Consider the following 27574-nt stretch of genomic DNA (forward strand, 5'->3'; position numbering starts at 1 on the left):
CTGGGGATTCGCCCCAAGCGGGTGCTCCACCCTGCCTTTCCAGCTCTTTCCTGCTCCCAGCCTCCCAGAAGGCAGCGTCCAGGCCACGGGCTCTCCAGCCCCACTGGCCTCCAGCCCAGGTTCTGGCTCCAGGTGCTGCCGCGTTTAACTTTTGCTTCTGGCCTGAGGAACTTTCTACATTCACAAACTCCCCAACACAACATTCCCCCTCACCCAGATTTCAGGCCACAACCCCTCTCCCACCCCGCTAGGGCAGCCAGGAGGACAGGCACCTGGGGCAATCCCAATAGAAACTACACAAACTTGGCCATGAGCTCCAAGACCCTGGATGCCAGGGGTTACCAGACAGTGAGATTCACACCAACACCAGCACCACACAGACTGGGGCTGGTGGGCAGGGTGCCCACTGGTCACTCAGTACCCTGTCCATTTGACACACCAGGGGCTGCCTGTGCCCTCTCTGAGGGAGGGGCCTAGACCCAGCCCAGCTAGGAAGGTGAATTCACAGGAACTACAGCAAACAGTTGTTAGGGTGAAGCCACAGACACAAGGCACATGTGGCAGCCGACTGCAATACTGGGGCAGTCAGATCTGGTGGCAGAGGTGTGGCCTAGGAGAACTGCGCCCAGTAAAAGCTGATGTCTGGAACTGAGTGTGGGCTGGTGGCCCACTTCACCTGGGGGTCCTTAGAGGTTCCCTTAAACTTGAGGAGGGCGGTCTCCGCAGGATTCACGTTTCCTTCACCCATGGCAGAACGAAGGGTGTTGTCCGGAGCTTTCGGTCTAGATCAGCCCCAGGATCATCTGTCATTGACTTCCCATCTTTCCCTTTCCACCTGACCATTGGGCTGTCTTCCAAAAAGCCTCTGGTCAATACACGAAATTCTAGAATTTCAGATATGCCGTCTATAAACATGAGAAGGGAAAGGAGGCTTCGTTCAGCCCCGCCACCTGACACCAATCACTGGTAGAGCTCTCATCTCAAAAGAATTACAGTTTTCTCAAACAACAGATTTATTTATTTTTAAAATGTGCACATTATAGTTTACTTTAAAATATAAAATGTTCACTTTCTTTGCAGGTTAACAAATTTCCCTGACAGTTCCATGTCAATTAGCCTCTTTCGAATTGAAATCCTTCCATTAAAAATAAATATACATTTAAATTACCAAACTATTATATTCATTAGTCTCAATACTTACAACTTTAGCAAACAGAACTTAACCCTTGCCTAGAGGGAGCATCCAGTTCTGGGCAGGCCACGCGTGACTGTGCTCACAGTCATACAAGAAACACAGGTTCATGGCCACCTTGGCACATCCTCTCCCTGACCACGAACAGCCTATGAAAACCGTGCCCCTCAAACTGTAATACTATCACAAACTTCAAAAGCCAACATCGCCCTTCAACTGGGTTTTGTAAAGTGACAAGATACACTGCAACACTGCCCCAGTTCTCATGTGGAAAGAAACTTACTTTAGGGGAGAAAAAGACATTCGATATGAACCAGAAGGCAGTTTCATGAACAATTCTAAGTATTTCCCTTTGGACTTGGTAAATCTGCCCGGTTTTCTCAAGTTGAAAAGCAACAGGTGTCTTCAATAACCCAGGCACACAACTTAGCCATGAAGACAAGCTCCTGGGCTTTAAGACAGACAGGCTTCTAGGGGTTAAAAAAATGCCAAACAAGAGACCTCTCGTGGCAGAGAAGTGATGCAGCAGACTCAGGAGCGAATCCCCTGCCCGGAAGGCCTCCAGGCCACATCCCCCACGGAGGCTGCTCACTGCCACGCTTCCCACTGAAGGTGACCATGAAGCTGTCCACTTTCCCCCAGCTGCCACGGTAACACCAGTATTACAGCGGTCACTTAATACTCCATGTGGACAGCTGGACTTGGTAAACACCTGGAGTATGGAATAGGCAGAATGGGAGACACAATATATAGGACCATCATAGTCACACACACACACACACACACACACACACACACACGCACACTTACACACACACACATACCCATAGGCGAGTGGGTACATCTGAGCTTGTGAGACAAACCAATAGCCACAGAGAATCTCAATGGAAATGTTCCTAGCCATAGTCTGTTTCTTTGTTTACCTTTTCAGAGGCAGATTTACTTCTAAATGTTTGGGATTTTACAAATAATGTGTTAAAAACCATTAAGTGTTAGAAAAGTTAATCATCCAAGCCTAGGGGACCAAGGCCCAGTGCCAGGACTCTTGGTAAAAGAGCTTCAGGCAAATGAAGTTTGGCCTTAAGGGCACCAGCAAGACCACAGTCTGCCCCTCCGGGAGCCGCCGGCTCCCACCTCACTGAGCTCCCTTGCAGGGACTTGGACGAACACCACAGAACCAAGGGCCCCTTCAGAGATCCCGAAGAAGCAGACCCCCCGACACACACCCCCTCCCACGGACAGACCTTCAGTCACAGCACCTATGGCAGGTCTGCCCCCTGGACCGAAGACTGGATTCACTTATAGTTCCCCCGACACCAGATTAACAAACAAAGGGAGCGCTTCTGCAGACTGAAAGGGGCCACCACCCTGTCCCACAAGCCCATGGGCTCTTCCTTCCCCTTCACACTCCCATCTACATGTCTGCAGAGAACGGAGACCACTCAGGGTCTCCTCTTCTCTGGTCCTGAGCAGCCTCAGCGCCCACTGAGATGTTCTCTCGCTTCGAGCAGGAACAACCAAGCAGCTGAAAAGCACAAACACGAGTGAATCACTGAGAACCACTGGCTTCAAGGAGCAGCCAGGAAGGGGAGGCGTCTGAAAGGGCCCCTGGTGGGGAAAGAAAGTGGGTTTTCTCCAAGTCCCAAAGCGAGGCCTGGGGTCTACTGACTTGAGGTGAAGGTAGCTGGGAAAAGTCCTGTTCGTGGGGCCTGGACTTCTACTTCCATTTTTAAACCTAGAAGAGTAAAAACAGAGACGTCTTTGCTCTGGGGTCTGTGAAAGGTGCCCACGGAGGGTGACAGGAATGCCAACAGCCCCATGCCATGTGCCAGGTGCACCCCTGCAGGAAGGGCGTCTGAGAGTGAGACATGGAAGCAGAAGGTGCTGTCAGTGTGACACCGGGTCCGACGCTGATAGAATCCCTGATCTTAAGAGTAAAGCTGCGGGTTTTTCTGAAGGCGCTTCCGTGGTCTCCGAAGTCCTACACGGACAGGTGGTGATGCCTGACTTTCCACCGCTTGGACCGCACCCGGAAGAAAAAGTACATGACCATCAGAAACAAGGACGAGGCCACGTAAAGCACAACACAGAGGCTCATGTCCAGGCTGGAGAAGCCCATCCCGAGAAAGGCCTGCGGCCACCTCTGCACGGCTCTCGGCCGCGCTCAGACTCTCCAGCTTCGCGGCCAGTCCCTGGTGCGACCCCTCCGACAGGTGGAGTCTGGGGGGTAGCACGCTGGGTAGGCGGAGACTCTCAGGCACCTCGCTCTCCAAGGGGCTGCTCCGGGGAAGCGTGGCCCCCCTCCCGCTCCTCGCCCCCGGCTGGGGCACCTTCGCCGGCGTCTCCCAGGTCCGCAGCGTACATGTCCACCAGGTTGTGGCTGCTATAGTGCTGCTTCAAGAACAGGAGGACCTGGCCTTCGTTCCAGGTGTTCAGGCCCTTAATTTCCTCGTGGCAGTCCGGGCAGAGGTCCGGGGTGGGCCATGGGAGCTTTGGAAATTTGGGGTCCTCACTGGGATGGCCTGGGAGAAAGAGGAGGAAGGGCAACTGTGAAGGGGCCTCGGATGACCTGCCTGCCCATCCCTGCTCCTCCTCCCTCCCCTGAAGGTGAGCCTGAGGCCCCGGCCCACACAGGCCCCGGAGCATCGCCCTGGGCACTCACAGTCCAGGTGTTTCCTCAGCACCTACAAGCTCTCTCAGGATCTCTGGATGATACTCCAGGAGCGAGGGGTTCACTAGTGCGGACAGGCAGACCTCCCCTGCTCTGCCCTGGGGTGGCCTGTGAGATGTCGGAGCCAGCCTCTCCCACACGTGCAAGCAGGCCCGTGGGTTTAACAGGACCGGCCGTTAGCTGGCGACACAGCCCCGCATGACAAATATCCATCAGCCACAGCGTCTCTGCTGAGTGTGCACCTGCCTTACGACTGATCCCTGCCAGGGATGAGGACGGCCGGGGAACCTGCTCCGCAGTGGACACAGTTTTGCACACCTGCCTGAGGACGTCTGAATGTGGGGTGTGATTCCAAGAAGACCCACACCGTTACGGTTTTTGATACATAACTGCTCATCAGCCCTCCACAAAGTCCAATTACACTCCCGTTGTTGGCATATGAGGCTGCGATGATCCCACCTGCCCCCACTTTCGCTCACTCCTCCCCTCCCTCCGTCAGCACACACGCCGGGCCACCAGCCAATGTCTGGGGGCAAGACCTTAAGGCCCCCACACTCTTGGCTGCATTTCTGTCACACACGCAATGCTCTGACAGCCCGCTGGACCACCAGCTCACACACACGTGGCACGTAGCACTGTGGCTCCCGGAGTAGCCCAACCTGACCTGGGGACACCTGGCTGCCCTCCAAGTGCTCCTGGAGGTGAAGTACACGTAAAGGAAATCACTTTGTGAGGTTCCTGGGGGACCCATGCTCAGCAGAGATGCTCTCCTCCGGCCGTGCAGGAGCTGGGAGACCACCCACTGCCCGGGTGCCCCTCTTCTGGGCTGGTGTCTGGTGGGGGGTTTGGACACATACACCAAGACACAGTGGAGCTGCCAGGGGGCACCCGAGGTTGCACTGTGTGGATGGGGAGGTCCAGGTCTGGTGATGGGGCCTCCAAGGAGTTTGGGTCTCAATCCAGAGGCTAGAGGTGGGGCTGAGGGCGATGGGGCCATTCAGAGCCTCAAGAGTGACAGTTACACAGGCTGCAGAAGCATTCTGCTGCAGCACGACGCAGGGCCAACAGCAGCCCCAGACCTGCAGTCTCGTCAGGCTGCTTTGCGGCAGAGCGCTGCGGGGCCTGGACAACCTTGCGGCCCTCTGAGAGGCGCAAAGGAGGCGGGGGGTGGGGAGAGGCAGGGGGAGGGGTGGGGGAGGGGCCTGGGACCCTGGACATGGAGACAGCTCTGGACCAGGGCCACCACTGAAGTGCCTTAGCCTGCAGCTGAAGGCGAGGGACAAATCCTAGCAGACACAAGGTGCCTCGACCACGTGACCCGAGCTGCAGCCGTCAGCTCCGAGAGCAAAGAAAAACCAATTCTCTTTAGTGCTTTAGTTGTAATGTTTTTATAAGACAGTGGATTAAATAAAGACCAATAGTTTAGTGGCATTTTCTATTCATCTCTATTAAGATTTATTTCTCAGTAGATTATTTTTAAGCCTAATTTTAATCTGCCACTGATTTAGGAACAGTTTGAATTACTTAACTCTGAGAAAATACACCCGCCCTAGTTTTTGTTTTTTGTTTTTTTAAACAAAACCACTTTGAGGCATTTGGTTTATGGTCTTAGGGGAGTTTTTAATGACGCTGAAATTCCTTACTGAAAATTACTTACTTGCCAACTCTTACAGGGTCAGATTTACCCTGGCACCTAGTGGGCCACCAAGGGGAGAAAAGAGACACACATTTGTCCCATGCAGCCGGGAGCCCTGAGTGAGAACAGCCTGGAAGCCAGGGAAGCTGGCAGCCTGGGAACAGCTGCTGTCTTCGGCAGCTCCCTGGCCAAGGTTGCCATGACTGTCTGACCAAGGAAGGCGACCCAGCTGGGAGCCTGGTCCGTGGCGGGCAGGCAGCGACTACAGTGGTGAAGCTCAAGCACCGTCACTGTGTGTGCGGTGCTGCCGACCCCGCCGGCCACAGCTCGGGCCGGCTGGCCTCCCCCACCATGTGCTGGCCCCTCCGCTCCCAGGCTCAGGCCACTCGGTGTGGCTTCTGCTCACCTGCCAGGCGGCTGTTGACCAGGTTATGTTTCTTCCAAAGCCAGAGAATTGCTTGGTCTCGGGTTTTCACGGAATCCAGTGATTCTTTGGCCATTTCCTCAAAGTGCTTCCCACACTCCTTACACCCAAAGAAGAGGTGGACGTATCTCCTGATGGTCTGCAGCACTGCCTGGGGGTCATCTTCAAAACCTGCAGAGGAACCCAAGCATGTCAGGCTGTTTGCGCTAGAAGCACAAGGCTTGGGGGGCGCTGGGAGCCAGGAAAGGGCTGAGTGCCTGACATGGGACATGGGACAGGCCCCCACCTCTGCACAAGGACACAGAAAGAGACCAGCACCTTCTGGACGCCTATAGCAACCAGGAGATGGCTGCTTAATGTCGAGACGCTGTGCCAATCATACAGACGGTCACCCAGGTCCAGCTGCAGGACCCGCTCTGGGAAGTGTGCTGGCGCTCAGGGAAATGAGCCAGTGGCATGACTGCAAGGAACCCTCAGCTGCACGGCCCAGAGACCAGGGCTCTGCCTCGGGGTCCGCCTCCCAGGTGTGATCTCTCTTGGTTACAAGCAACCCCAAAGGCTGGTGCCGGGGAGGGGCAGCTACTCATTCTAAACGTGTGGTCATTCCGCTTTGAAATCCCTGCAAAACACAAGCTCACAGGTGAACATGGCCTTAGGAAGTGCCTCTGGGCCCACCGCCCAGCCAGCCCTGTGCTGGGCTGATCTTCTGTGAGACCAGGTAGTGCTGGTCACGGACTGGTCAGCTTCCAGGGCTCCTCCCAGAACGGACGGCCGGCTGGCCGATGAAGCCGCTCTGTTTCTGCAAGCCTGGGCCTCTCCGTGTGAGGAAACTCTCCAGCCCCACCAGCCACATGGACAGTTGACACCACGATACGGAAACACAGAGCCGACAGCAGAAGGATGCGGCCAGCACTGCGCTGGAAGGAGAACCCCTGACAAACTGCAGGGGGCACGTGCACAGGGCTGGACTGGCAGTCCTGTCCAGACAACTAATACGGGGGATTGAGCATCCAAATAAGAGACCCATGAGATTAAAACAGATTAAGTGTCAGCATTAAAAGAAATGCAGCAAAATAATTGGAAAAAGGAGAGACGTGGCTCCAGGGGATGAATCCGCCTCAACAGCAGCCCGAGTGGTCTGTGTGCAGTGTGGTCTGGGAGCGCAGCCCCGAAGGGCGAGTCCGCATCGGGCCTCCGCCTTGGCGGCCCTGCCTCTTTCGCTCAGGGGAGACCCAGACCCCGAATTCCGCCCCCTTCCCCTTGGCTCTCAGCGGGCAGCCGAGGGCACCCAGGGAGACCACGTGCCCACGCTAAGGACATGCTGGCTGCTGCCGGGGCTCCGCTCGCCCGGCCCTGCCTCCGGCCGACATCTGCCGCGCTCGGCTCGGTAATCCTCCTTTTCTCTTTCTCCACCAAACCACCACACACCCAGGGCCACCCTAATCTTTAAAGTGGACAAGAACCATAAACCTCTACCTGTGGGGGATTAGGGGACGCGGCAGGCTTTTTAGTCGATGGGGTTTAAACATGCAATAAGGAGAGGAAAAACCTTCCAAGACATAATCCGGCGGTCTCAGTCTGACCCAATTCTCTCAGCGTGAGACAGGCCCCTCGGATATTGCTTCAATTTACACCCACGAAGGGAAAGAGCCTCAAGACCTCTCTGACCGCGCGCCCTGTCGCTCTGCCGCCTGTACGACGTCAGTTCTGCGATGTTTCCACAGCGTGCCCTGGGCCGCCCTCCTCCCCTGCTGCCGCCACACCGCCCTCCGAGCGCTCCTCTCCTCTCGGCAGAGCCTCCCCACGTAAACACAAGGCTCCCAGGCCCGGGGCTCACGTTCCACAAGTGGGTTCCAACAGTCTGAGTTGCTCTAAATCAGGCAGTGTCGACGTTCTGATTTCACTTTCTGTTCAAGGGACCCCGAGGTTTCTTCTGAAAATATGCCACTTTCTCCTGTATGACTCTTATTAAACGAATTTTCACTTTAAGGCCCATCTCTCTCCCACAAGACCCCTGGAGGGTGGAAATGCAATGTCACCTTGAGGAGAGCCGGGGGTGGGACAGATTTCCAAAGATGTCACATGCCCCCTTACAATGGACTTGCTGCTTCTCTCCCTGACAGGTGGACTCCAGGCTTGACGAGACCTATCTGACCAACAGGACGTGGTGGGAAGTGGAGCCGTGTGCTCTTGGGGTCGAGGCCCAGAGAGGCCCTTCCTGGATGTGGTGCCACCACGCGGGAGGCAGGGGCCAGCCTGTGGGAGTCTGACCTGAGTCTAGACCAGCCTGCTGCCACCAGTGGAGCCCACCCAAAGAGCTGAGCCCCAGGATCATGAGCAAATAAAACACTGGACATTTCCTGCCATAGCATCTGAGGTTAGTCTGTTACAGAGCAAAAGATAACTGTAAAAGAATTTTGTGATTTCACTGGAAGGAATATTGGAACGTGTGAGTCCAAAGACTCCACCTTCAACTTATACAGACATTACTAAAGTACTGAAGCTGAGTGATTGAGAAAACAAAACTAAAAGATATTCTCCAACATGCTCATGGCTGCCAGGGCCCTGATTAAATTGGGAGGCGTACACACAACACAGTCCAAAGAGGATCAACAAGTCCAGCACATTTTTTAGCTTGTTGTGTCGGATATAAAACGTGGCCCTCACCCTCACATCCCCTGTGGGCCTGGTGGCTCCCTTCCCACACACAAAACACGGCAGAAGTGATGGACGTCACACCAGGAAGGGCTCTGACGAAGCCAGCTGCCTCCGAGGCCACAAGGCGAGGAACAAGAGTGGCCTTGGGCCAACAGCCAGCACAGACCTGAACCCCAAAGCCACCCTGCGTGGTGACTGAGCACGGGGAGGGCGTCCTCTCCCAGTTGAGCCTTCAGACAAGACCCCAGCCCCGGCTGACGCCCTGCCTGCAGGCTCGGGGGGCAACCTGAGGCAGAAGGCCCTCGTCAGGCCACACCCGAGCCCCTGCCCACAGGCCACAAGACAACGACCCTGAGCTGTTCCAGGCTGCCAGTTCTGGGGTGATTTGTGAGAAACGAGGGATAATAATATACCTCTCTAAATACGTTTCTCAAGTTCTTTAAAGCAAGAAAAAGGCGTGAACCCCGAGAGACGCTCCTGGCCAGCATCTCCTCGTTCTCCTATGTGGCTCACGGCCCACAGGCCGGCCAGGCGCGTGCTGGGGTCAAGGTGGGGATCCATGCTTCGGCACCCAGAGCTGGCGCAGGCGGGGAGCGGAGCTCCAGGAGACATGCTCACCTCCACCCTCCTCAGTAGGGGATCCTAGGGGCACCCCCAAAGACGCGTCACCCTCCGCAGCAAGATGCACCTCTGCGCGTCCTGCGACAGCCCTCAGCAGGCAGGCAGCAGCATGTCAGTGCGTCAGGCGGCCGCGTGAGGACAGCTCACCTGTGCCGTCCAGCGCTTTTGGGTGGGCCCCGGCCTGAACGGTCAAAGTGTGGAACAGCTTCCAGAGCGCGCACGGGTAGCCCCTCAGCTCCGGCCAGCTTCCCTGACATCCGACCCACTTTATGCGGCTAGCAAGGAGTATTCCAGAGATCTAGGGGGGAGAAAAGAAGAAGAGAGAGCTGAATTCTTAAACTTAAAAACAGCTGGTGAATGCTCTCTGCCTTGACTGGGTGGTGGCTTCGCTGGGAGCACGTTTCCCCAAACTTCATCAACTTCATCTCACCGCATGTGAACCCAGACCCAATACCAAACAAAAGAGAAAGAACTCTGTATTACGAAAGGAATTCTCAAAAGATGGAAACGTAGCCTGTTCTTTTCCAGTCTTTAGGGAGAAGAAGGGAAAAGCTCATCTTTATCCTGATGAATTAGCACCATTAAGCATGAAGAACACCCACTTTTAAAAAAAATTTTTCTTTTTTTTTTTCAATGGAGGTGCTGGGAATTGAACTCAGGACCCTGAATGTGATAAGCACGCGTTCTGCCACTGAGCTATACCCTCCCCCCGACACCCACCTTTTAAATTAGAATTAGTTATGATGAAATTCACAGGAGAAGTCTAATAATAATAAATTTTGACTGTCAAACAACTCTTGGCCGGAAAGAATAGGACCTTCACTGGAGGAGCAGAGAGCCAGTGGCCTAATGAGGCTGCAAGGACTTCAGGCAACCCTGCTGCCCGGTCCCCGCAGGCCGACTGCGCAGGCCTGTTCACTGTGGGTCTGAGCTCTCCGCTCTCGGCTACCTTCCCTGTCACCCGGCTCAGGTCCACCGCAACCACCTCCAGCTCAGGGTCACACGACAGAGGATCCGCAAGGCAGACAAAATCAGGCAGGACGCCCCCACGTGGCGAGCATGCGATTCAAGAGTGACCTCGGGGAACAGATCTAGCGAGTTGCTGAGTCTGTGGCCGCAGATGACAGCCAGAGCCCCCCCTCCACGAACGGCCTGCACAGCAACTTGACCAGCGCAGCCATGCTTCCTGATGAACGTGTCATCTTTCCCAGTGTTTTAGGTATAAGATCTAGAAGTGTTTACTAAAAATTAAAAAAACAACCCTAGCACTACTCTGCCCGAGTAAACCTCCCACCTCTGTAAGATGGCAGTCTCAGCTCGTGTCTGGTGGCCGGTCCTTAAACGGACCGCCCAGGGCACGGGGGCGACGGGAGGTGGCCGTGAACACTGGATGGGCAGAGCCAGGAGGGCGTGAGAGACAGGGGAAAGCGGGCAGTGGCAGGGCGCGCCAAGCTCCAGGAGGGGCCTCTCACCCGCATCTTGTTGTTCACCAGGTCCAGGATGGCATTGTAGGGGATCCTGTCCAGGGGGAGGGTGGCCAGCCACTCCTGCAGCGTCTCCAGCAGCTTCCTGACCGGCGGCCGCCCAGGGAACAGCTAAGCAAGAAGGACCCACACTCAGGGAACGTTCAGGAAGGTGCCACCCAGACACCGAGACCAGGCCTGTCCCGACACAGACCCACCAGGGAGGGGGGCAGGGGCTCCAACCCATCTGGGGCCTCAACGGAGAATGGCAGTGGGGGTCCCTGGAGGAATGAGTTTCTCCAGAACACAGGTGAGGGGCCCCGGGGGGCTGCCCCTTCCCAGGAAGACGTGGTGGCGCCCTTTCCTTCTCCTACCACCCACGCAGTCAGTCACGGCAGCGCGTCCTCCCGCTGGGCAGCCACTCCGCAATGACAGACAGTGACACAGCCAGCGGGTGCCTTACTGATCGCGTTGTTAAGGGCCTCGTGGTCCTTCCCGACGTCGCTGGCCGTTTACTCCACGCCCCTTGTGGTGACTCACGCCAACCCCGCGCTTTGCCGACACACCCCCTGGCCTCCCCCTTCGCCGTCTCGGTGTCACTATCTAGAAGAGCACGCGCACCACTGAGGCTTCTACACAGCAAGGTGCAATCTACTGGTTAACTACACACTGACACTTCTAGCTGCGTGGCTGGCGGCACCGTAGCGGCTCAGAGACGCATCTAGAAGCATCCAGTCCCCCGATCTCAGCGGTGCTGCGGTCCTTCTGTGAGAACTTCGATCAGGAGCCACCAATTCACTTTGTAAAATAAAGGTCGCTGAAGAAGCTCTTAGAAACATGAGCTGAAACTTTATGAAAGATGCTGAAATGGACAGCTAGAGCAGAAACATCACATTCTCCACTCCGCAAAACCTGTTTTTTTCCCACGTGGGACACAAAGCGCCATCATCAACTTGCCAGCATTTAACTTTAAGTTTTATGTAAACTTCAGGAAAATTACTAAGAATAACTGAACGCTGATCTGACTTACAGGCTCCACGACACAAGGAGGCCCCCCAGCGTGACCCGCCACTGAAATGAGGACAAAGACGTGGGCGGAGAGAGATCACGCACCCCGATGTCCTAACAGCTGGATGACCTGGCATAGGAATGGCCCGTGGCCCGAGGGTCACGTGACAGGCAGACCCGCAGGCACTTTTCAAAGGACTGAGAACAGCTGGAGATCTCTGCACCCTGAGGGGCATGGTGGGGAAGGCTGTCTAACGGTTTCCATTCATTCATTTGAAACACACGAAGCGACTCATTATTCCTTTAAACATAAATTGCATCTCCTTAGTCTTTTTCAAACACCATGCTGTGGAAGTGAGCTCTGACCAGCCAAAGCGTTGACAAGGAATCCCCGTGTCAGCGACCGCACATTCGGCAAGGGAAACATTCAAAATGAGGCCTTCTCAGCTCCCAGATCGCAACTAGCAACTCAGGTCGAGGTACAGGAAAGGGTGGCCCCTGGCAGTAGTCTCTCCCCGAGGCAGCAGCAGGAGCAAAGGGGGCCGATAGGTGGGAGCAGGGCCAAGGCTAGATGGGGCTGCTGGGCCAACAGAAAAGGGCTCGGTCCGTCCCCTGGGACGCAACCTGCTTCCCAAAGCTCCTCTCAGCATAGGAGTTCTGGGCCAAGAAAAAGACCACGAGCCCTGGACTTTTAGCTCTGGAGCTGAGTTCTCAGCAGGAATGTAACCCCGACAGCCCCTATCCTCTGAACCTCAGCTTAGACACCAACCGCCACCTGCTCCACCTGCTAAAGGTGTGTGTGCTGGCCCAGTCTGGGGCCCCCAGCACACCGACGTGGGGCCACAGCGGTCTCCCGCCCCAAACACCCACCTACACCCACCTCTCCTCCACCCCCAAGTGCACGGGCCTCCCCCCTACACCCTGCTTCCCCCTCACTCCCTTTCTCATCCTGCTGGTCGCTCAGGCCTCCCCCGTCCACCCACTCCCCTCTGAACCAAGCCCCCAGGCAGTACCTGCCCCTGACCTCTGAGTGCTTGGTGGCCCTACACCCCCACCACGCAGTGTCTCCACGCAGGGAGGGATTCCATGCTTGCCACGTCCCCAGGGCTCGCGGCAGGGTAAGGCACCTGGCAGGAACCGGTGACTGCAGTGCTGGGGGTAGTGTTGCAGAGCAGGGCCCCGATTTCATTCAGGTCGGCCTGGGTCCCCCACCCTTGAAGCAAAAATCCCTGAGACTCCCTCCGCGGACCAGAGTGGATGCCCGTGCACCTTGGACAGGACAGTGACAAAATCCTTCAGTGTCTGCAGCTCAGCCCCAGCCAGGGACTTGTGGGCGGCCAGCTCCACCCTCAGGAGCTGGTGCAGCCCCGACTCCAGGTCCGCCGTGTACAGCTTTGACCTAGGAGGAAACGTTACAAAGTCAGGTGAAAACCCACCTTTCTCCTCACATAAATTCCCCCTTCCCTGCCCCACCCCAGCATGACCCCATGGAGACGCGGAGGGTCCCTGAGCTGTCGGGCGGCGGGCTACAGACCAGCTGTGGCCCCCACGGCCATCCCCCACAGCCTCAGCCAAGAGCAGCACTTGCCTGTCGAATTCCCTCCAAACCGCGGCTTCAGGGTTTTCTTCTTTGCTTGGTTTTTCAGGCAGCGAAAGCGATTTTTTCCTCACATCTGGCAACGACTTCAAATAAGAGGAAAAAAACGATCGGAGCGGCTTCCCACTGCAGAAAGGGGAGGGTGGGGCGGCCTCAGAGCCAGGGCACTTCGGCTGGTGCCTGCCACTCAGGCACCTCCTGGCACAGGGCTCAGAACAGCCCACCCTCCGTAACTTGGAGGGTGACCCACACCTCCCGGCCTGGCCGTCCTGTGGGCATTTACTGCAGGTATTTGGGGCAGTGAGGGCAGGACGTGGCAAAGCTGGGCCTCAGGGAGCTGGCCCCCAACCTGAGGACGTGAGACAAATCCACAGGTCCCTGAGCTACAGGTGTGACAAGCACTGTGATCATGCTGCTCGGTGGGGACAGGAAGGCCTGGTGTGAGTATCTGCCAACATCAGCTGTACTCAAACTGTGGTTCTCAACGTGCCTAAGAGCCTCTGTCCTGTCTGCCAGCTTTGCATGTGCGTCTGGTAGTCGGGCCAGGGAAGCAGATGGAACACCCGTCTCGCTGCTGGGTCCACACATGTGGCACCTCACCAGTACTCTGGGAACGCAGGCTCAGTTGGCCCGGGGCTTCTGGGAGCAAGGCTGGGGACCAGGGCAGGCAGCTCAGGCTCCAGGAGGTCCCTTACCTTCCCACCTGTGATGGTCCCCCAACCTGCACTCAACCAGCGTACTTCTCAACCGAGCTCACCTTAGGGGTACACAGGACCCCACACAGAGGCAAATGGCATTTTGATGATTTCTGTTGGTCCCAGCAAGGCGAGCGGATCGTGAGGTCTGGAGCCAGTCCACCCCTACCCTGGAGGGAGGGGCTAGCCCCGGGGCCAGCACAGATAGGAGTGTGTGCCCACACTCGAGGGTGTCCGGGCTGCTAGGTAGCATCGCAAATGCTCCTGGAGCCAAACAGTACTTACACGGTAACCAGTCCGTGTGACCCGTTTGGGTAAATCAAGTAACAGGAGGGAACAGAAGAAACACCAAGTTTCCCCAGGAAGGCTCTATCCGAATTCAGCGCTCTCTTCACCACGACATTCTCGTACGGAATCAGGTCTAAAGCCACCTGGATAATGAGAAAGTTCGGTCATCTTCTCCGTGGACGGCAGTGTTCTCAAGAAACAGTACGTTGACAAAAGCAGCTCCTTACAGAAACCAGAAACAACATCTAAGTTCAGCAACTCTACAAGCCAGACCATCTCTCACATCTTTGTTCCTGTCTCACTTTAAGGCACCTGAATGAGAAGCCCACGGGCAGAAACTGCGGTCTCACTTAGATCGCACACCCGGTCCATGTGCGCAGGAGCCCTGGGTCATTTTCCCGACATCAGTGAGCTCAGGGAAGGCAGGGGGGGACCCTGGGCCCCGCTGCGGGGGCTCCTATGGCCCCCTACGAGGATCCCCTTGGCACTGACGCCACCTAGAAGGTGGCTCCATGTCTCCACCAGACTCGAGGGCGCGAGCACAGTGCAGAGGTTGGGTCGCCAGCACCTGAGGCCTCCTGCCCCAGCGTGCACTGGCCAAAGCTCCCACCGGGCCCATGCGTTCCCGCCCGCCCTCCCTGAGCTAACGACGGCTGCGAGGCCGGCAGCAGAGACAAGGAGAGACCAGGCACCCTGCGCCAAGTCCCGAGAAGAGCGTGGGTAAGAACCATCCTCCAGCCTGGCTTCTGGTGCCGGGATTTTACTGGGACTCTGCCAGAGGCAAAGGCTTCAGACCCACACCCGTGAAAGGACAGCAGAACGGAGTTTCATGACAAAAACAACGTTTTACAGCTTCTTGAATCTGGCAAGAGTTGGGAGTTCAAACATAGCAAAGAAAAAAGCCTTGATAATAATGCCCAAGAAATAAAAAACGCCCACGAGGAGGATGAGGCCTGTCCAACGGACGGAGTCTGAGGGGAGCACCTCCCGGCCCCACACCTGGGACGAGGCCACACTTGGACTTGCTTCTCTTTTACCCCTGGAGGAAAGCCCCCCTTCCAACAGTGTCCTCTGCAAACCAGTGAATTCGCTGAGTAGCACAAACTATGATTCCAAGAATTAATGAGAACGAAAAACGTGAACACAACAAATCAGATGGAAGAAGGTGTCGGTATCGTTACGGGCAGTCCAATTCCAGAGCCGGCGCGGCAAGGGACGCAGACACACTACCTCACGTCCGACGTAGGAGCTGTTGCCTTCAAACAGAACCGCCACGTAACGGCCGCCGGGGTTGTCAATGAGGGAGAGAATGTCGCTGGGCCTTTTTAAGGGAAAAAGAGGCTTTTAGTGCTTTCAAGGCCATCATATGCCAGCACCCATGTCACTTATTGCAAGTTTCCACTTTACAAAATTAAATTCAACTTCTAACATGCCAGGTTTTTTTTAAACAGAACTACACACCTAATGGGGTCCAGAGACGGGCAGGCGGGAGGCCTGTTTCCATCCGTGTGGTTCTGCAGGAAGTCAATCATTGTCTGTCTCACTGTCTGCAGCTCTCGGTCGGGCCCTGTGGGGAGCACCCACCATCATGGCCAAGTGTGCTGTGCCCACCCGGCACGTTACTCGAGCTGCTCAGGGAGCCCTGGGGGCCTGTCGGTCCCAAGTGGTGCACAGGGCAGTGGATTCAAGTGGCAGGAGACCTCAGGGCGACCAGCGTGGGACCGGGTGAGCTACAGGGACCTGTGGTCTCTGAGATAAGCCCCCCGCCCAACACACAGCACGGACAGAGGCCACATGCGCATGTCCATCTAGTCCAAGTTCAGAGACTAGCAGACTGGTCTCTGATGTAAAACGGCATCACCTGTGGGCTGCAGGGGCCCCAGGGGGAGGGAAGGGGGCTCATTCACAAAAATTCATCCAGGGCACTTGTGATCTGTATGCTTTGCCACACATTTTTTTTTTCAGTGAGAAAGTTGACATAAAGAAAATTTTCCCACTGTATCTGCCAAGGAAGGCAAAGCACAAAGTAAAAATTTCTCACTGGAACTATGAGCGTTTGAACCCTTAGAGGACAGAACGGAGGCTGGTGCTGAGGTGGACACGCCAGAGGGACAGGTCCCGTCGGGAGCGTTTCCTAGACTCACTGTAACAGATTTATCTCAGAGGGGAGCAATGTACGAGTAAAATACAACATTTACGAATTTACCTTTAAAGTTTTCTCCAGTTGTAAAGTCCTTCGTAAATGCTTTAAAATACTAAGAAGAAAAACACAGAACCAATCAGAAACAGCCAATCCTGGTGTCTGTGCAAACGCCGAATCTTTAAGGAACAAAACGACCACAGGCTTGGAGAGGTTTAGTTACTTCCCTCCGGGAAGGTTACACTACCGACGGCGAGCCCTGTGCTTCTGCGCACCTGTGGACACTAGCGTTCCCACCGGATTCACGAGTGGGGGCCTGGTACCAACCAGAATTCTGTCATTCACAGTTTCTGACCCCGCAGGGCTTCCCCTAATGGCTCCTAGTGCTGAACACATCGATGGTATGTCAGCTCAAGTGACACAAACCCACGGTCAGGTGTCTCTGAGCAGAAGGAAAGGATGTTACATGAAAGTTAAAACCCTTCATTACAAGACATGCTGAAGACAGTGGAAAAAGTCACAGACTGGGTGAAGACCCCCAACGCTCACAACCGAAGGAGGACTAGTGTCGAGAAGACGCAGAACTTCAGTACATCAGTGAGCAGAGCACGAACAAGCCAAAAGGACGGAGGACGAACGACACACACAGAGGGGGCGACACATGGAAGACGTGGTTGCTCCCTGTCCCCAGTCCGCAGGGAGGGCCCAGTGCTGCACGCCAGGCCTGCACCACACGCCACAGGACACAGAAGCCCGGTGCCCGCGACGGCAAGGGACAGTGGACTGGGCAGCCAGCACCCAGGGGCCATTTGGGAACCAACACCCAACATGCGGTGACTCTCAGCAATGTCCTATTAAGTACAAGAGGGGCCCAAGCACACCCAGCACAGCACCCCGTGCGTGACGTCCAAACAAAACAAAACAGGAGCACACTCAACGCCATAAAGCTCTCGGACTAGGAAGCCAGAGGACAGTGACAAGGGACTCGAGGGAGGGTCACCCGGTGGGGCTGGGGCCTGTCCAGGCGACAGGTGCGCGGCTGCGGCTAGGACACCGCGGGGATGAGCGTCTGATGCTGTCACACAGAGCACGCAATTTTAGGGAATGGGGTCTCGAAGCTTCCTTAGAGGTGACTTCCAAAGGCCCTGCCTCTTTTCTGAGATGTGATGTCACCATGATGCGCTCGTGTGCAGACACACGGCTGCACACACGTAGACACTCAGACCTGGATGGGCTTCTCTGATTCCAGCTGACCCTCTGCCCCCTAGTGGAAGAGATGGGTACATGCCTGTCTGTGGGGCAGGCACGACAGCTCACGCCGGGCACATGCCAGGCTCACGCCAGCCCATGCCAGGCACGTGCCAGGACCCAGACCCATCAGCACCCTGTGGCGATGCAGGGAGCACAGCCTCACATTGGCTCTCATGGCAGGTCCCCGATGTTCCCGCACCTCCTGCCTTGTTGCTGTGAGCAGGAGCTGTGTGTGTGTGTGTGTGTGTGTGTGTGTGTGTGTGTGTGTGTGTGTGTGTGTGTGTGTACGTCCGTGTCCCACAGAGAGACAGCCGTGCGGAGAGGCGGGTGCTCACCCGGAAGGTGGGGTAGAAGTGGATGTCATAGGCGCGGCACACCTCGTGGTTCTTCTCCTCCGCACAGTCCAGGGCGGCAACACGGATGGCGGCGGCCCAGTCTGAAAAGCAGGAGCGAGAATGTCAGTGCTCCTGGCCCCCCAGCCCCACCCTGACAGCCAGCCATCCATCCAGCCCATCCCCGCGCAGAACGTTCCGTGTTGGGCCAGGGAAGAAGACAGAACTCCCACTGCTGGGGTGGGTGCGTCTCCCACGGCTGACGACGATACAGCAAACCTTGTCTGCTGACTCTGCAAATCATGCCGCAGGCCCCACGTGGCGGGCTCCTAACTTTTAAACGACTTCGCGATGGATGAAAGTGCCGGGAGCTGCCGTTGGGCTGTCACTGGCCCCAAGTTGGCCCTTCGTCAGGGACACCAAGCCAGCATCCGAGACCAACTAGACACGTGTGGTCCAGGCTGTGTAGCTGAATGTTCCCAGCGTTCACTCAAATGAGCAAGGCAGTAACTGGTCACTGGACTTTCAAGTCAAAGACACAGATGTGTAAAACACTGAGAAAGGGTTTCTAGCACTTTCCGAGACCCTTCCCACACCCTCAAACACGGCTGCCACTCCTGGGAGTAGAAAAGAGCAGTTTTTAGTATATTTTTCCATCTTTAACAGCAGCGTTAACCAGCTCACAGGGAAGCTTGTTTCATTCAAATCCTCGGCCACTTCCGAACTGTGCTCAGCCCGCCTCCGATGGCCAGTCATTCCCACACAGCCCAGCAGCAGGGCCCCTGCCAGGTGAGACCACCCCCCCGGGCACAAGCACACCGCCGTGACCACGCCAAGGCAGACAAACACTGCAACAGCAACAGACACCTGGTCAGGAGTTAAATCTCCCTGACTGTCCCATTTTTGCTCTGTTGGAATCAGGTCCAAGCAAGGCCGACTTGGTGGGGCCTTGGGTGGGTCCTCCACCCCGTGGTCTCCCACTGTCTGGATTTCACAACTGCACCCCTGCCCCGGGTTTTCTGTAGACACGTGGCCCGAGATCCAGGTTTCAAGATGTGCTCTCAGGTGGTGTGATGGGCTTCCACCAGGAGGTGGGCGACCTCAGGCGGCCTCCCTTCTTAATGACTCCCCCCAGCACTTTAAGTCCCGATGGCTGCAGGCCAGATGGTGGGCGGGGGCGCCTCTGTACAGAGGAGCCTGCGTGCCGGAGACCCTGAAACGTGCTACACAGGGGTCAGGGCCTGTCTCTCTCAGTCATCGGCTTCAAAGGGACAGCAACCCCAGCAGCCTCTGGAAGCAACTGGTGACATTTCCTCTGAGAGATTTGCTCTGTTTCTCTGGGGTAGTAAGATTCCCACTCGTTCCCTGGCTCTGGGCCTGCAGGGGACAGCCTGCTGGGGAAGCGGGACAAGCTGGCCGCCTCTGCAGACACACAAGGGAGCAGAGAGACCCCCAGGCAGGCCCAGCCTGAGGGAACAGGGCCAGGGACCTGGCGAGCCCTGCTCATCTTCCCCTGCAGTCCCGTGAGTCCTGAGTGGGAGCCTGCAACTGTCTGTCCCTGAGACTGAGGAGTTCCCATAGGACACCACCACTCCAAGCCAGTCATTCAGTTATAAATCCCATGAGAAGGGTTTTCTCTGCAAACTGCTGTGACCTAGAACTACAGAGGCTACAGTTAAACCATTTCCAGGAGAGAGAAAACACTGACCAGCATTAAGTACTATACAGACACGAAGGCTTACATGTATCAGCAATGTAAGAATTGCTTTTTTCCTACTAATATAACACTTTTACTTAAAAACACATGCTGTTTTCCTCTGTAACTATAAAAAGTATTTACCAATAGTAATATAATGCAAAGGATCAAGTGAAAAAAAGAACAACAATGACGCTCCGTCTCTCACACCTGATGACTTCTGCGGCCTCTGGGAAGCCGGCTCCTGTCTCGAGGCCATTTTAAATGGATGGAAAAAAAAATCACAGAAGCCTCCCGAATCACAGGTCTCATCTTCCTGGATCTCAGATTACCAGGAACTCGGGAAGAACAGTTAATACTCTCATCCCGTTGGTGTAGCAGATGCAGGTGCAGAGCCGAGCACGGCGTGAGCAGTGGCACCGTCTCCCGGCCCGGGCAGTCCCCTCCGCCCGGCGGGCCCCCCCACCCCCAGGCCCCTCGCGCTTTTGCTACCTGTTCCCTTGCTCACAAATGCGGGGTTCAGGGCTTACTGGGAATTTCCACTCCACACTTTAAGAAGGCTCTCAGCTCTCTACTGCCCAGAGAGCGCGTAAGAAAGGGGAAGACCACCTAGGAGCTGACAGGAGGCACACGAGGGGGCCAGCCAGAAAAAGAAAAAAGACGGAGGAAAACGCTCAGAGGTGTCCACTAGGACTTGGTTTCCATGGTGGGACTTGGTCCTACTCTTCTATTTTTTCAGATTTTTCTTAGTGTGTGTTAGTTATAAAAATAAACGTTTAAAAAAACTGGAACCTGAGGGTACTCGCGGAGACCATGTGTCACGCGTCTGTGCACTGCCGGCCATGTGTCCTGCTTCTCTGTCTGCACCTGCCTGGGGCTCCCAGGTAGGAGGCTGCAAACAGCACCCAGCAGAACAGCTGCTGGGGAATTGGAAGCCAGACTCTGACCCCAGGCCAGGATCACACCCTCTAGAACCAGCACAGCGCTGGACAAAGCAGGAATACTCTGGTTTCACATGTGGTGGTAGGAGTGTGGTCAGCCCTAGTTAAATGGCTCCGTGGCGGCCCCACAGCCCCGAGCACAGAACCACAGGTGCTGAAGAGCCCAGTACGGTCCACGAGAGCACTGGCTCCCCAGACTCAGCAGGGCTAGGCCTCAAAACAGGCCCCTGGCACCCGTGCCCCCACCCTGGCCACCCCAGCCAGCTCCGATGACCCCATCCCCACCTGGAAGGGCCCTGTCCCCAGCACACACAGGACAAACCCCTTGGGTGGACACTGCCCCGACCCATGCTTGGCTGCATTCTTTAATTTCACATAAACGTCACCCCCTTAGGGAGCCCCTCCGCGACCCCCTGCCCAGGCAGTCACAACAGCCATAAAAGCCCCCCTCAGGCCTGCTTCCAAACCGAAGCGTACGAAGCTTCCTCACCAAGGCACGAGCGGTGGGGTTCCGTCTGGTGAAACGGGCAGGATGCGATGGGCGAGGAGACTCAGGAACCGTCCACTGTTCGGGCCCGCAGGGCAGACACCAGCAGGAGGGGGTCCGGCTCGCACGTTCACGGGGGCCGAGCCTTAACGGCATCTCCCCTTGTCCTGCCGCCTCCGGACCAAGACACTTGTCTCTTCAAACTCAGTCCACCTCCGACGCCGCAGCCCAAACGTGTGCTCCTCCGACCCTCAGACGGTCACGTGTGGAATAAAGCCACTGTTTCCTCAAACAACTTCTTAAAAAGCCCCCGCATGACATTTGGCCTTTTTAAATATACAGAGAATCAATTTTTTTGAAAAACACATTATCCTTGTCTTCTCAACATTTTTATTTTATCCCTTCTTCCCACCAGATCACGGGCCCGGCGTCCCCGGCGGATGAGGTCTGTGAGTTAAAAGCAGCCCTAGCCCGAGCCCAGAATTCACAGAGACTGAACAGGTTCACCCCCTGGGGAACAAGCCCTTGGGGAGCCTGTGGGACAACGCCCAGCGTGCCACTGAAAGGCCACCTCTCTGCCACCGCTCCAAGTTTTAAACAGTGTCTCTTACAGCTGGGTGTAGAAGAGAACCAGCCCGCCGGGCAGGGGCTGGCCCGGAACAGGAAGGCAGCTACGCCCTGGAAACAACGCGCCAGCGACACCACAGATCCCGACCTGTCCCACCCCAGGAGGTGAGTCCGGAGCAGCACGGCTTACCGGCTGGAGAGCCTGGAGCCGCTGATCCCCGCCAGAGCTGGAGCAGCTGTGGCCCCTTTCCACCCTCCAATGTGGACAGTACTGCTTGTCTTGGGCCTTCGCACCTGCTGCCCCTCCATGCAGTGAGCATGCACTCAGCGGCCCTGAGCCCTCCCTGCACTGCCCAGGTGCCAATCCAACCGTCCTGCTCGCCTTCCTAGGACCCATCGCCGCCAGTTAACTGCCTCATGTTGCTTGTTTTTCCGTTCGTTGTCCGTGCCTCCCCTCCGAAGTACAGGCTCCAGGCAGACGGGGACCTTCCCCGTCTCGTTCCACGCCTACCCCAGGACTTGTGGGCAAGGGAAGCCCTCAGAACACGTTCCAAGACGCGCACGAATGAACACAGAGCACGAGTCAGAGGCACTGGGGCACGAACAGGGCCAGCCCCCTCCCAGCCCCCAGGGATTCCTGAGTCCGCAGGGCTCCACTCCAGGGCAGCCTGGTGCAGGGCACGGGGACGCCTCACACCGCCTTTGTCTGTCTTTGTAAGACGGCCGGCCTGTGCGAGGCGAGGCGGGGAGGCTGGGGAAGGAGGCAGATGAGGGAGAATTTCGGTTACACAGGCGCCAGCAGATGGACGGCATTCAGTGCAGCACAAAAGGGAGACAGTGTATTTCATCAACTAAAAAGCAAACCGTTTCAAAGCTTTAGCTTCAGGGTATCTGCCTCATTCAGCTTGTCCCCTCCCCTCCTCCTGCCTCTCCCACCTGTCTGGACCCCATCACACAAAGGAGAAAACCGCTCCGAACCAAATGCCAATCGCCCGCTTTTAGGACATTGGCCACCCCCAACTAAACACAGGGGCAGAGAGAGCCAGCTGGGAGGCAGGGAGGCCACCGGGGGCGCCCACAGGGAGCAGAAGTCAGGTCGCGTGCCCACTCCTCACACCGGCTCATAAGCCTGTCTATTTCTAGTACCAGAAGCTTAAAAAAACTTGTGAAATAATCAAGTTTCTACATACAGTGGACCAAAATTTATTTCAAGCTTCTTGGCCAATTAACTATATCATTTAACCTAACAGGATTAAACTTTTCACCATTACTTTTCCAGTTCTAGTAAAGTGTCTATAAAAGTCTGATTTATGGTCAAACATCAATTCGTTCTGGAAAATGATTACTGTAAAGGTTAATTAACCTCCCAGGTTTAAAAGAATGCAGCTGAGTGCTGAGCTCCACTCCAGCCTCCTCACCCTCAGGAAGTCAGGGCGATGCTGGGGTCTCTAACTCCACATTCCAGTGGCTGGAGGACGTCCTCTCCCCTGCGCAGGCCCCTTCCTGGCTGAGCCAAGGTCTTTTTAGGTAAGCTCCAAGTTCAAGTCACAGTCTAGGACACACAGGCCTGGGAAGAAACCAGCCGCACACTAACGAGCAGGGAGAGCACGTGTCGTCCACAAGTTACGCAGGGCTGGCGTCGGGTCAGGCGCGCTGTCCAGCCTCACCTCAGCTGGCCTCAGGGGTCCCCTGCGTTCGCCCGGTGTGGTTAAACTAATGCTGCATGTGGTCCCATGGGCTTGGAGAGAGCTCAGTGGTAATGGCAAATCCAGGGACGCTGACCACCCCCTGTGGCTGGAGGCTGAGCATCACCATGCTGTGGCACGAGGCAGGAAAGCTCTTGAGCCTCCAGCTCGTCTTCACAGCCCAGGCGGGGCCGGCGGCGGCACCGACGACCCGGTCCCTCCACTCGGTGTCGCTGAGCTTCCCGCAGTGGTGGTGTCCCTCCAGACATGGTCACAACTAAGCCTGCATCTCAAAGACAAGTGTCAGTGTGGGGGGAGGCCCGCCACAGGCTTCTCTGGCCCATAATGGGGGACGTGCCCTCTGCCTTCTTCTCCAGGGTCCAGGTGAGCTCCCACTGCCATCAACACCCCACCTCCCCAGTCCCCTCCTTCCAGTGAACAGGTAATGACCCGGGCGGAACATCAGGCAGGTGGTCTAGTTCACGTCCACAATGCCTGTGGCCACACTGACAGCGAGACCAGCAGGGGATCGAGGGGAGGCCAGACTGAGTCCACAGTGCCGGGCAGCAGGGATAGGGCACCCCGCCATCCCTCACAGACGCCGGGGAGAGCCACCCGGGCTCTGGCACCACCAGCCTGTAGCCCAACTGTGTGACCATGCATGGATGCCAGGGAGGAAAAGGGGTGCACTGCGGGTGCCTGCCTGCCTGCCAGGTCTGCGGCTCACTCAGTCTCTCACCAAAAATTCTGGGGCCGATTAGAGGACACTTGCCCCTGCTTCCCTGAGGCTCTCTTCTTCAAGAGAGAGAATGAGAGATACCAAGGGCCCGGGGACTCTGACAGGGAGACTCCTTGTCTTGAGAAAGTCTCCCCAGATATTTCAGAGATCTCCCGGTGGTGGGGCACAGGCTCTGCCCACAGATGTCTCAGCTCCCACCACAAGAGGAGGTGGTGTCACAAACCAAGCTAATGTCACAGCTCCAGGCAAAAGGATTTTCAGGAACACAGCAGGGTTTTGTTTTGCAAAGGACTTAGAAGTGACAGGACTAAGCCAGAGCTACATAAACACTGGAAGGACATTTGGCCACACCCAACAGTAGGGTTTTTGTTTGTTAAGCCACCTTCTTATAAGGAAAAGCAATCATTTTCAAAATCTTGAAAATGTCAATGAAGAGCTAAAATTCAATCCAAATCTTTTAGAAAAACGAAGGTACCTCTAGGCTGTGAACAGAGAGGCCCCGCTGAGCGGGGAGGAACCCCACCCTCTGCAGAGCTGCCTCGGGCTCTCACCCCATTCTGAGCAAGTGGATGAGGCCAGTCAGGAGGCACTGGTGGGGGGACAGCAGGGGAAGCAGATGCTCCTCTAGCTCAGTGTCCCTCCCCCAGGCCATCTCGAGCCTGGGAGCAGAGGCTGTACCAGAACCACCCACTGTGGAGAAGCTGCACTGCTATAGAGACTGGGAGGGCAGACGGGGCAAGCTGGAGGGACACTGTGTTTCAGAAGGGGTGGGAGAGGCTCCCAAGGGGGCCCAGTCCAAGGTCTGCATGCCCCGGGGGGGGGTCACTGGACATCCCAATTCACAAGTGACTGACCAGGACCAAAGTGGTGACAATGGGAGTGAGGACTGCTCCCAGAATGGAGCGTGGGGGCGATGGGCAGCCTCTCCCTGTGGGGCCCAGGGCGGGGAGCAAGGCACTGAGCAGAGCGCGCTACACCAGCCCCCTCAGTGAGCGGAGGGCAGGTCTTCTCAGCCCTCCACAGGGAGTTCACTGAGATGAGGCCCAGGAAGGGCCCTGTGGTCAGTCACGTGGGAGGCAAGCGTCTGGGTAATGGATTCCTTTACTGAGTTCTCAGTGCAGACACCGCAAGGGGAAGGTCACATGCTGCGTTTCCTGTCTCTTTTGGCCACGGGCCCTTCACTGCAGGTGTCCTGCAGGGTTAGTGTCCCCTGAGAACAGGGATCCTCCACCTCTGGGGCTTGTGCTGACAGGATGTGGGGCCTCATACCCAGAGCTTCTGATCCAGCAGGCCTGGGCTGGGCCGACAAAGTGCGTTTCTACCAAGTCCCCAGGTGAGCACTCTCTGCACACCCTGAGTGGAACACTCTCCAGTGCCAAGGGCTCTGCCTCTAGTTAGAGCTGGCGCTCAGGGAGCCCCCAGGCAGTTTGGCTCTGAAGACCCCTGCCTAGGCGCCCCACAGCCCCCTCCTCCCCACCCCTGCTCCAGCCTCCCCTGTCTTTCAGGACACAGCTATTTTTCACTTTCAGCCACAACTCCCTTCTATCTCAGACTTGCTCTTCCTGCTTTGAGGACATCCAACTCTTGTGAGATAATCTTATTTAGTTAATAGTTAAGTTAATCACACCATCAGGTATGGATTGTACTAGTTTCAGTTTCAAAAGTAACTTTCCTTCCGAGTTCCAGGGACAATTCTCAAGGCTCCTTCCATGCTGGTTCGACTACGAGATGGTTTACAATATTCAAACCTGGTTTATAACTTCTGTATTTTCAGACACTAAACTGAAAAAAATCAAAATATGCACAAAATAGGTGACAAGTGTTCTGCCAGAGCTACCTGCACTTTAATTTATATATCTGTGTTTCCGCCACCAAATAACACAGTTCTCTGGGTTTAATTAAAGTACTTGTTGTCAAAGCAAAGGCTTAAAAAGAAACCTGAGTTGTCTGTCCATTTCTCAATCTCTGATTTCAGTTCTGACCAGTGCCGAATACTAGGGACTTAAGAAAACTTAAGACGAAAGAATAAGCCCTTCAGGATCAAGAGGCCCCAACACCCTGAGGAAAGATGAGAAGCAGCTAAAGATAATCATTCACAATCACACACCTATATAGACTTTTTTTTAAGTTTCTTTATCAATCTGTTTAGATATGAGGAAGTCACAACAGGGTTGGATGTAAAACTGAGGTGTGGGAAGAGAGCCCAGTAATTTGTTACTCTCCTGCCCAATGAAATATGTAATTAGAGGTCAGCTCAGCCCCTGACAGAGTCCTGCCAAACCTCGCTCCTGCTGGGGACCAGCTCCCACTGCAGAGTAAATTCACTTTGCCCTGTGAAGCACGGCCAGTTTGCAGGAGGGCTGCTGCCAAACTCCCTCCTGCTACAACTCTGCCATTTAGAGCAAGCGAGTAACTTAGTGACTGATTAGCAATGTGCAGCATGATTAAAGTGCCAAACGTCAATTAAGTGTGGGAACATTACCAGAAGTTTGGTGGATGACAGATTTATCAAACACTGCGTGTCTATGAACAAGGAACCAACCAATAAAATGCTCTGAAGGTGTTTTTTGCTTCTGCGGTGAAGTCTCCAGTATATATGGACGTCTAAGTTGTGGGTACTTTGAGTATCCGCCATATGCTCAGCTATCCAACCCAGAGGAGGATGAGGAACGATTTAAAGGGAAAGGGACGTGGATTAGAATAGGGTCCTCAAAGAATGAGGATTCCAGGCACTGACATGGAATTACGGAGGACGGGGTGTGCTAGAATAAAGGCCTGGGAGGGTAATCAAGCTCTTAGGGACTCAAAACCAGGCATCTGGAGAGCTAGGAAATGATGGGAGGATGGAGTGAGGGATGGAGTGAGGACTGGGGGAGAAGGGTTCGTGTCATTCTGACCTAGACAGCCACCAGGATCTCATGGGGGTCATACGGGAAACCCTGCGGTGCAGGCCAGGGGCGGAAACGGGGTTCCTCCGTAGGGCGAGGGGAAAGGGCCTGAGAGTCTGCCCCGAGCCAGAGGAAAGAATCCGGGAGTCGCAGGAGCCAGGCCACGCGGCCCGGGTCGAGACCCGCGCGGGGGCGCGCCTCACCTCGCACGTCCCCGGCCAGGGCCCGCCAGGTGGGCGCGTAGCCGATGCAATGGCCGCACCACGAGGAGTAGAACTGGACGAGCCACGCGGCCGAGCTGTTGGCCGTGGCCCCGCGCACGTTGCCGCTGTCCAGCACCCACACGGCGTCCTCGCCCGCGCGGTACAGCCGCGCCGCGCCGCCCGCGCCCGGCCCCGCCGCCGCCGCCGCCAGCAGCACGAGCAGCGGGGGCAGCCGCGCGGGCCGTGCCGGGGGCGGGCGCCGGACTCGGGCTGCCGTCCCCGCCAGGGCTCCGGGGCTGTGCTCCGTCAAGGCCGCCGTCCCGGTCGCCGCCATGTTGGGAGTGCCGCGCCGCGCCTGACCTTTCACCCTGGCAACAGCCGTCACGTGCGCC

At 56.1% G+C, this 27574-nt stretch overlaps 1 protein-coding gene across 1 annotated transcript; it reads right to left on the minus strand.

The window, feature by feature from the left end:
- Nucleotides 1–995: 995 nt before the first annotated feature.
- On the minus strand, nucleotides 996–27544 carry QSOX2 (quiescin sulfhydryl oxidase 2). Its single transcript, XM_032478784.1, is given in 14 exon segments — nucleotides 996–3321; nucleotides 3323–3447; nucleotides 3449–3714; nucleotides 5906–6094; nucleotides 9350–9500; nucleotides 10675–10797; nucleotides 12943–13072; nucleotides 13262–13396; nucleotides 14251–14396; nucleotides 15484–15574; nucleotides 15715–15820; nucleotides 16460–16508; nucleotides 17980–18080; nucleotides 27183–27544. Coding segments are annotated over 14 exon segments (2094 nt in total). The 5' UTR covers nucleotides 27517–27544; the 3' UTR covers nucleotides 996–3173.
- Between the last annotated feature and the right edge of the window lie 30 nt (nucleotides 27545–27574).

Source organism: Camelus ferus, chromosome 4 (genome assembly GCF_009834535.1).
Source record: "Camelus ferus isolate YT-003-E chromosome 4, BCGSAC_Cfer_1.0, whole genome shotgun sequence".
NCBI lineage: Eukaryota > Metazoa > Chordata > Mammalia > Artiodactyla > Camelidae > Camelus > Camelus ferus.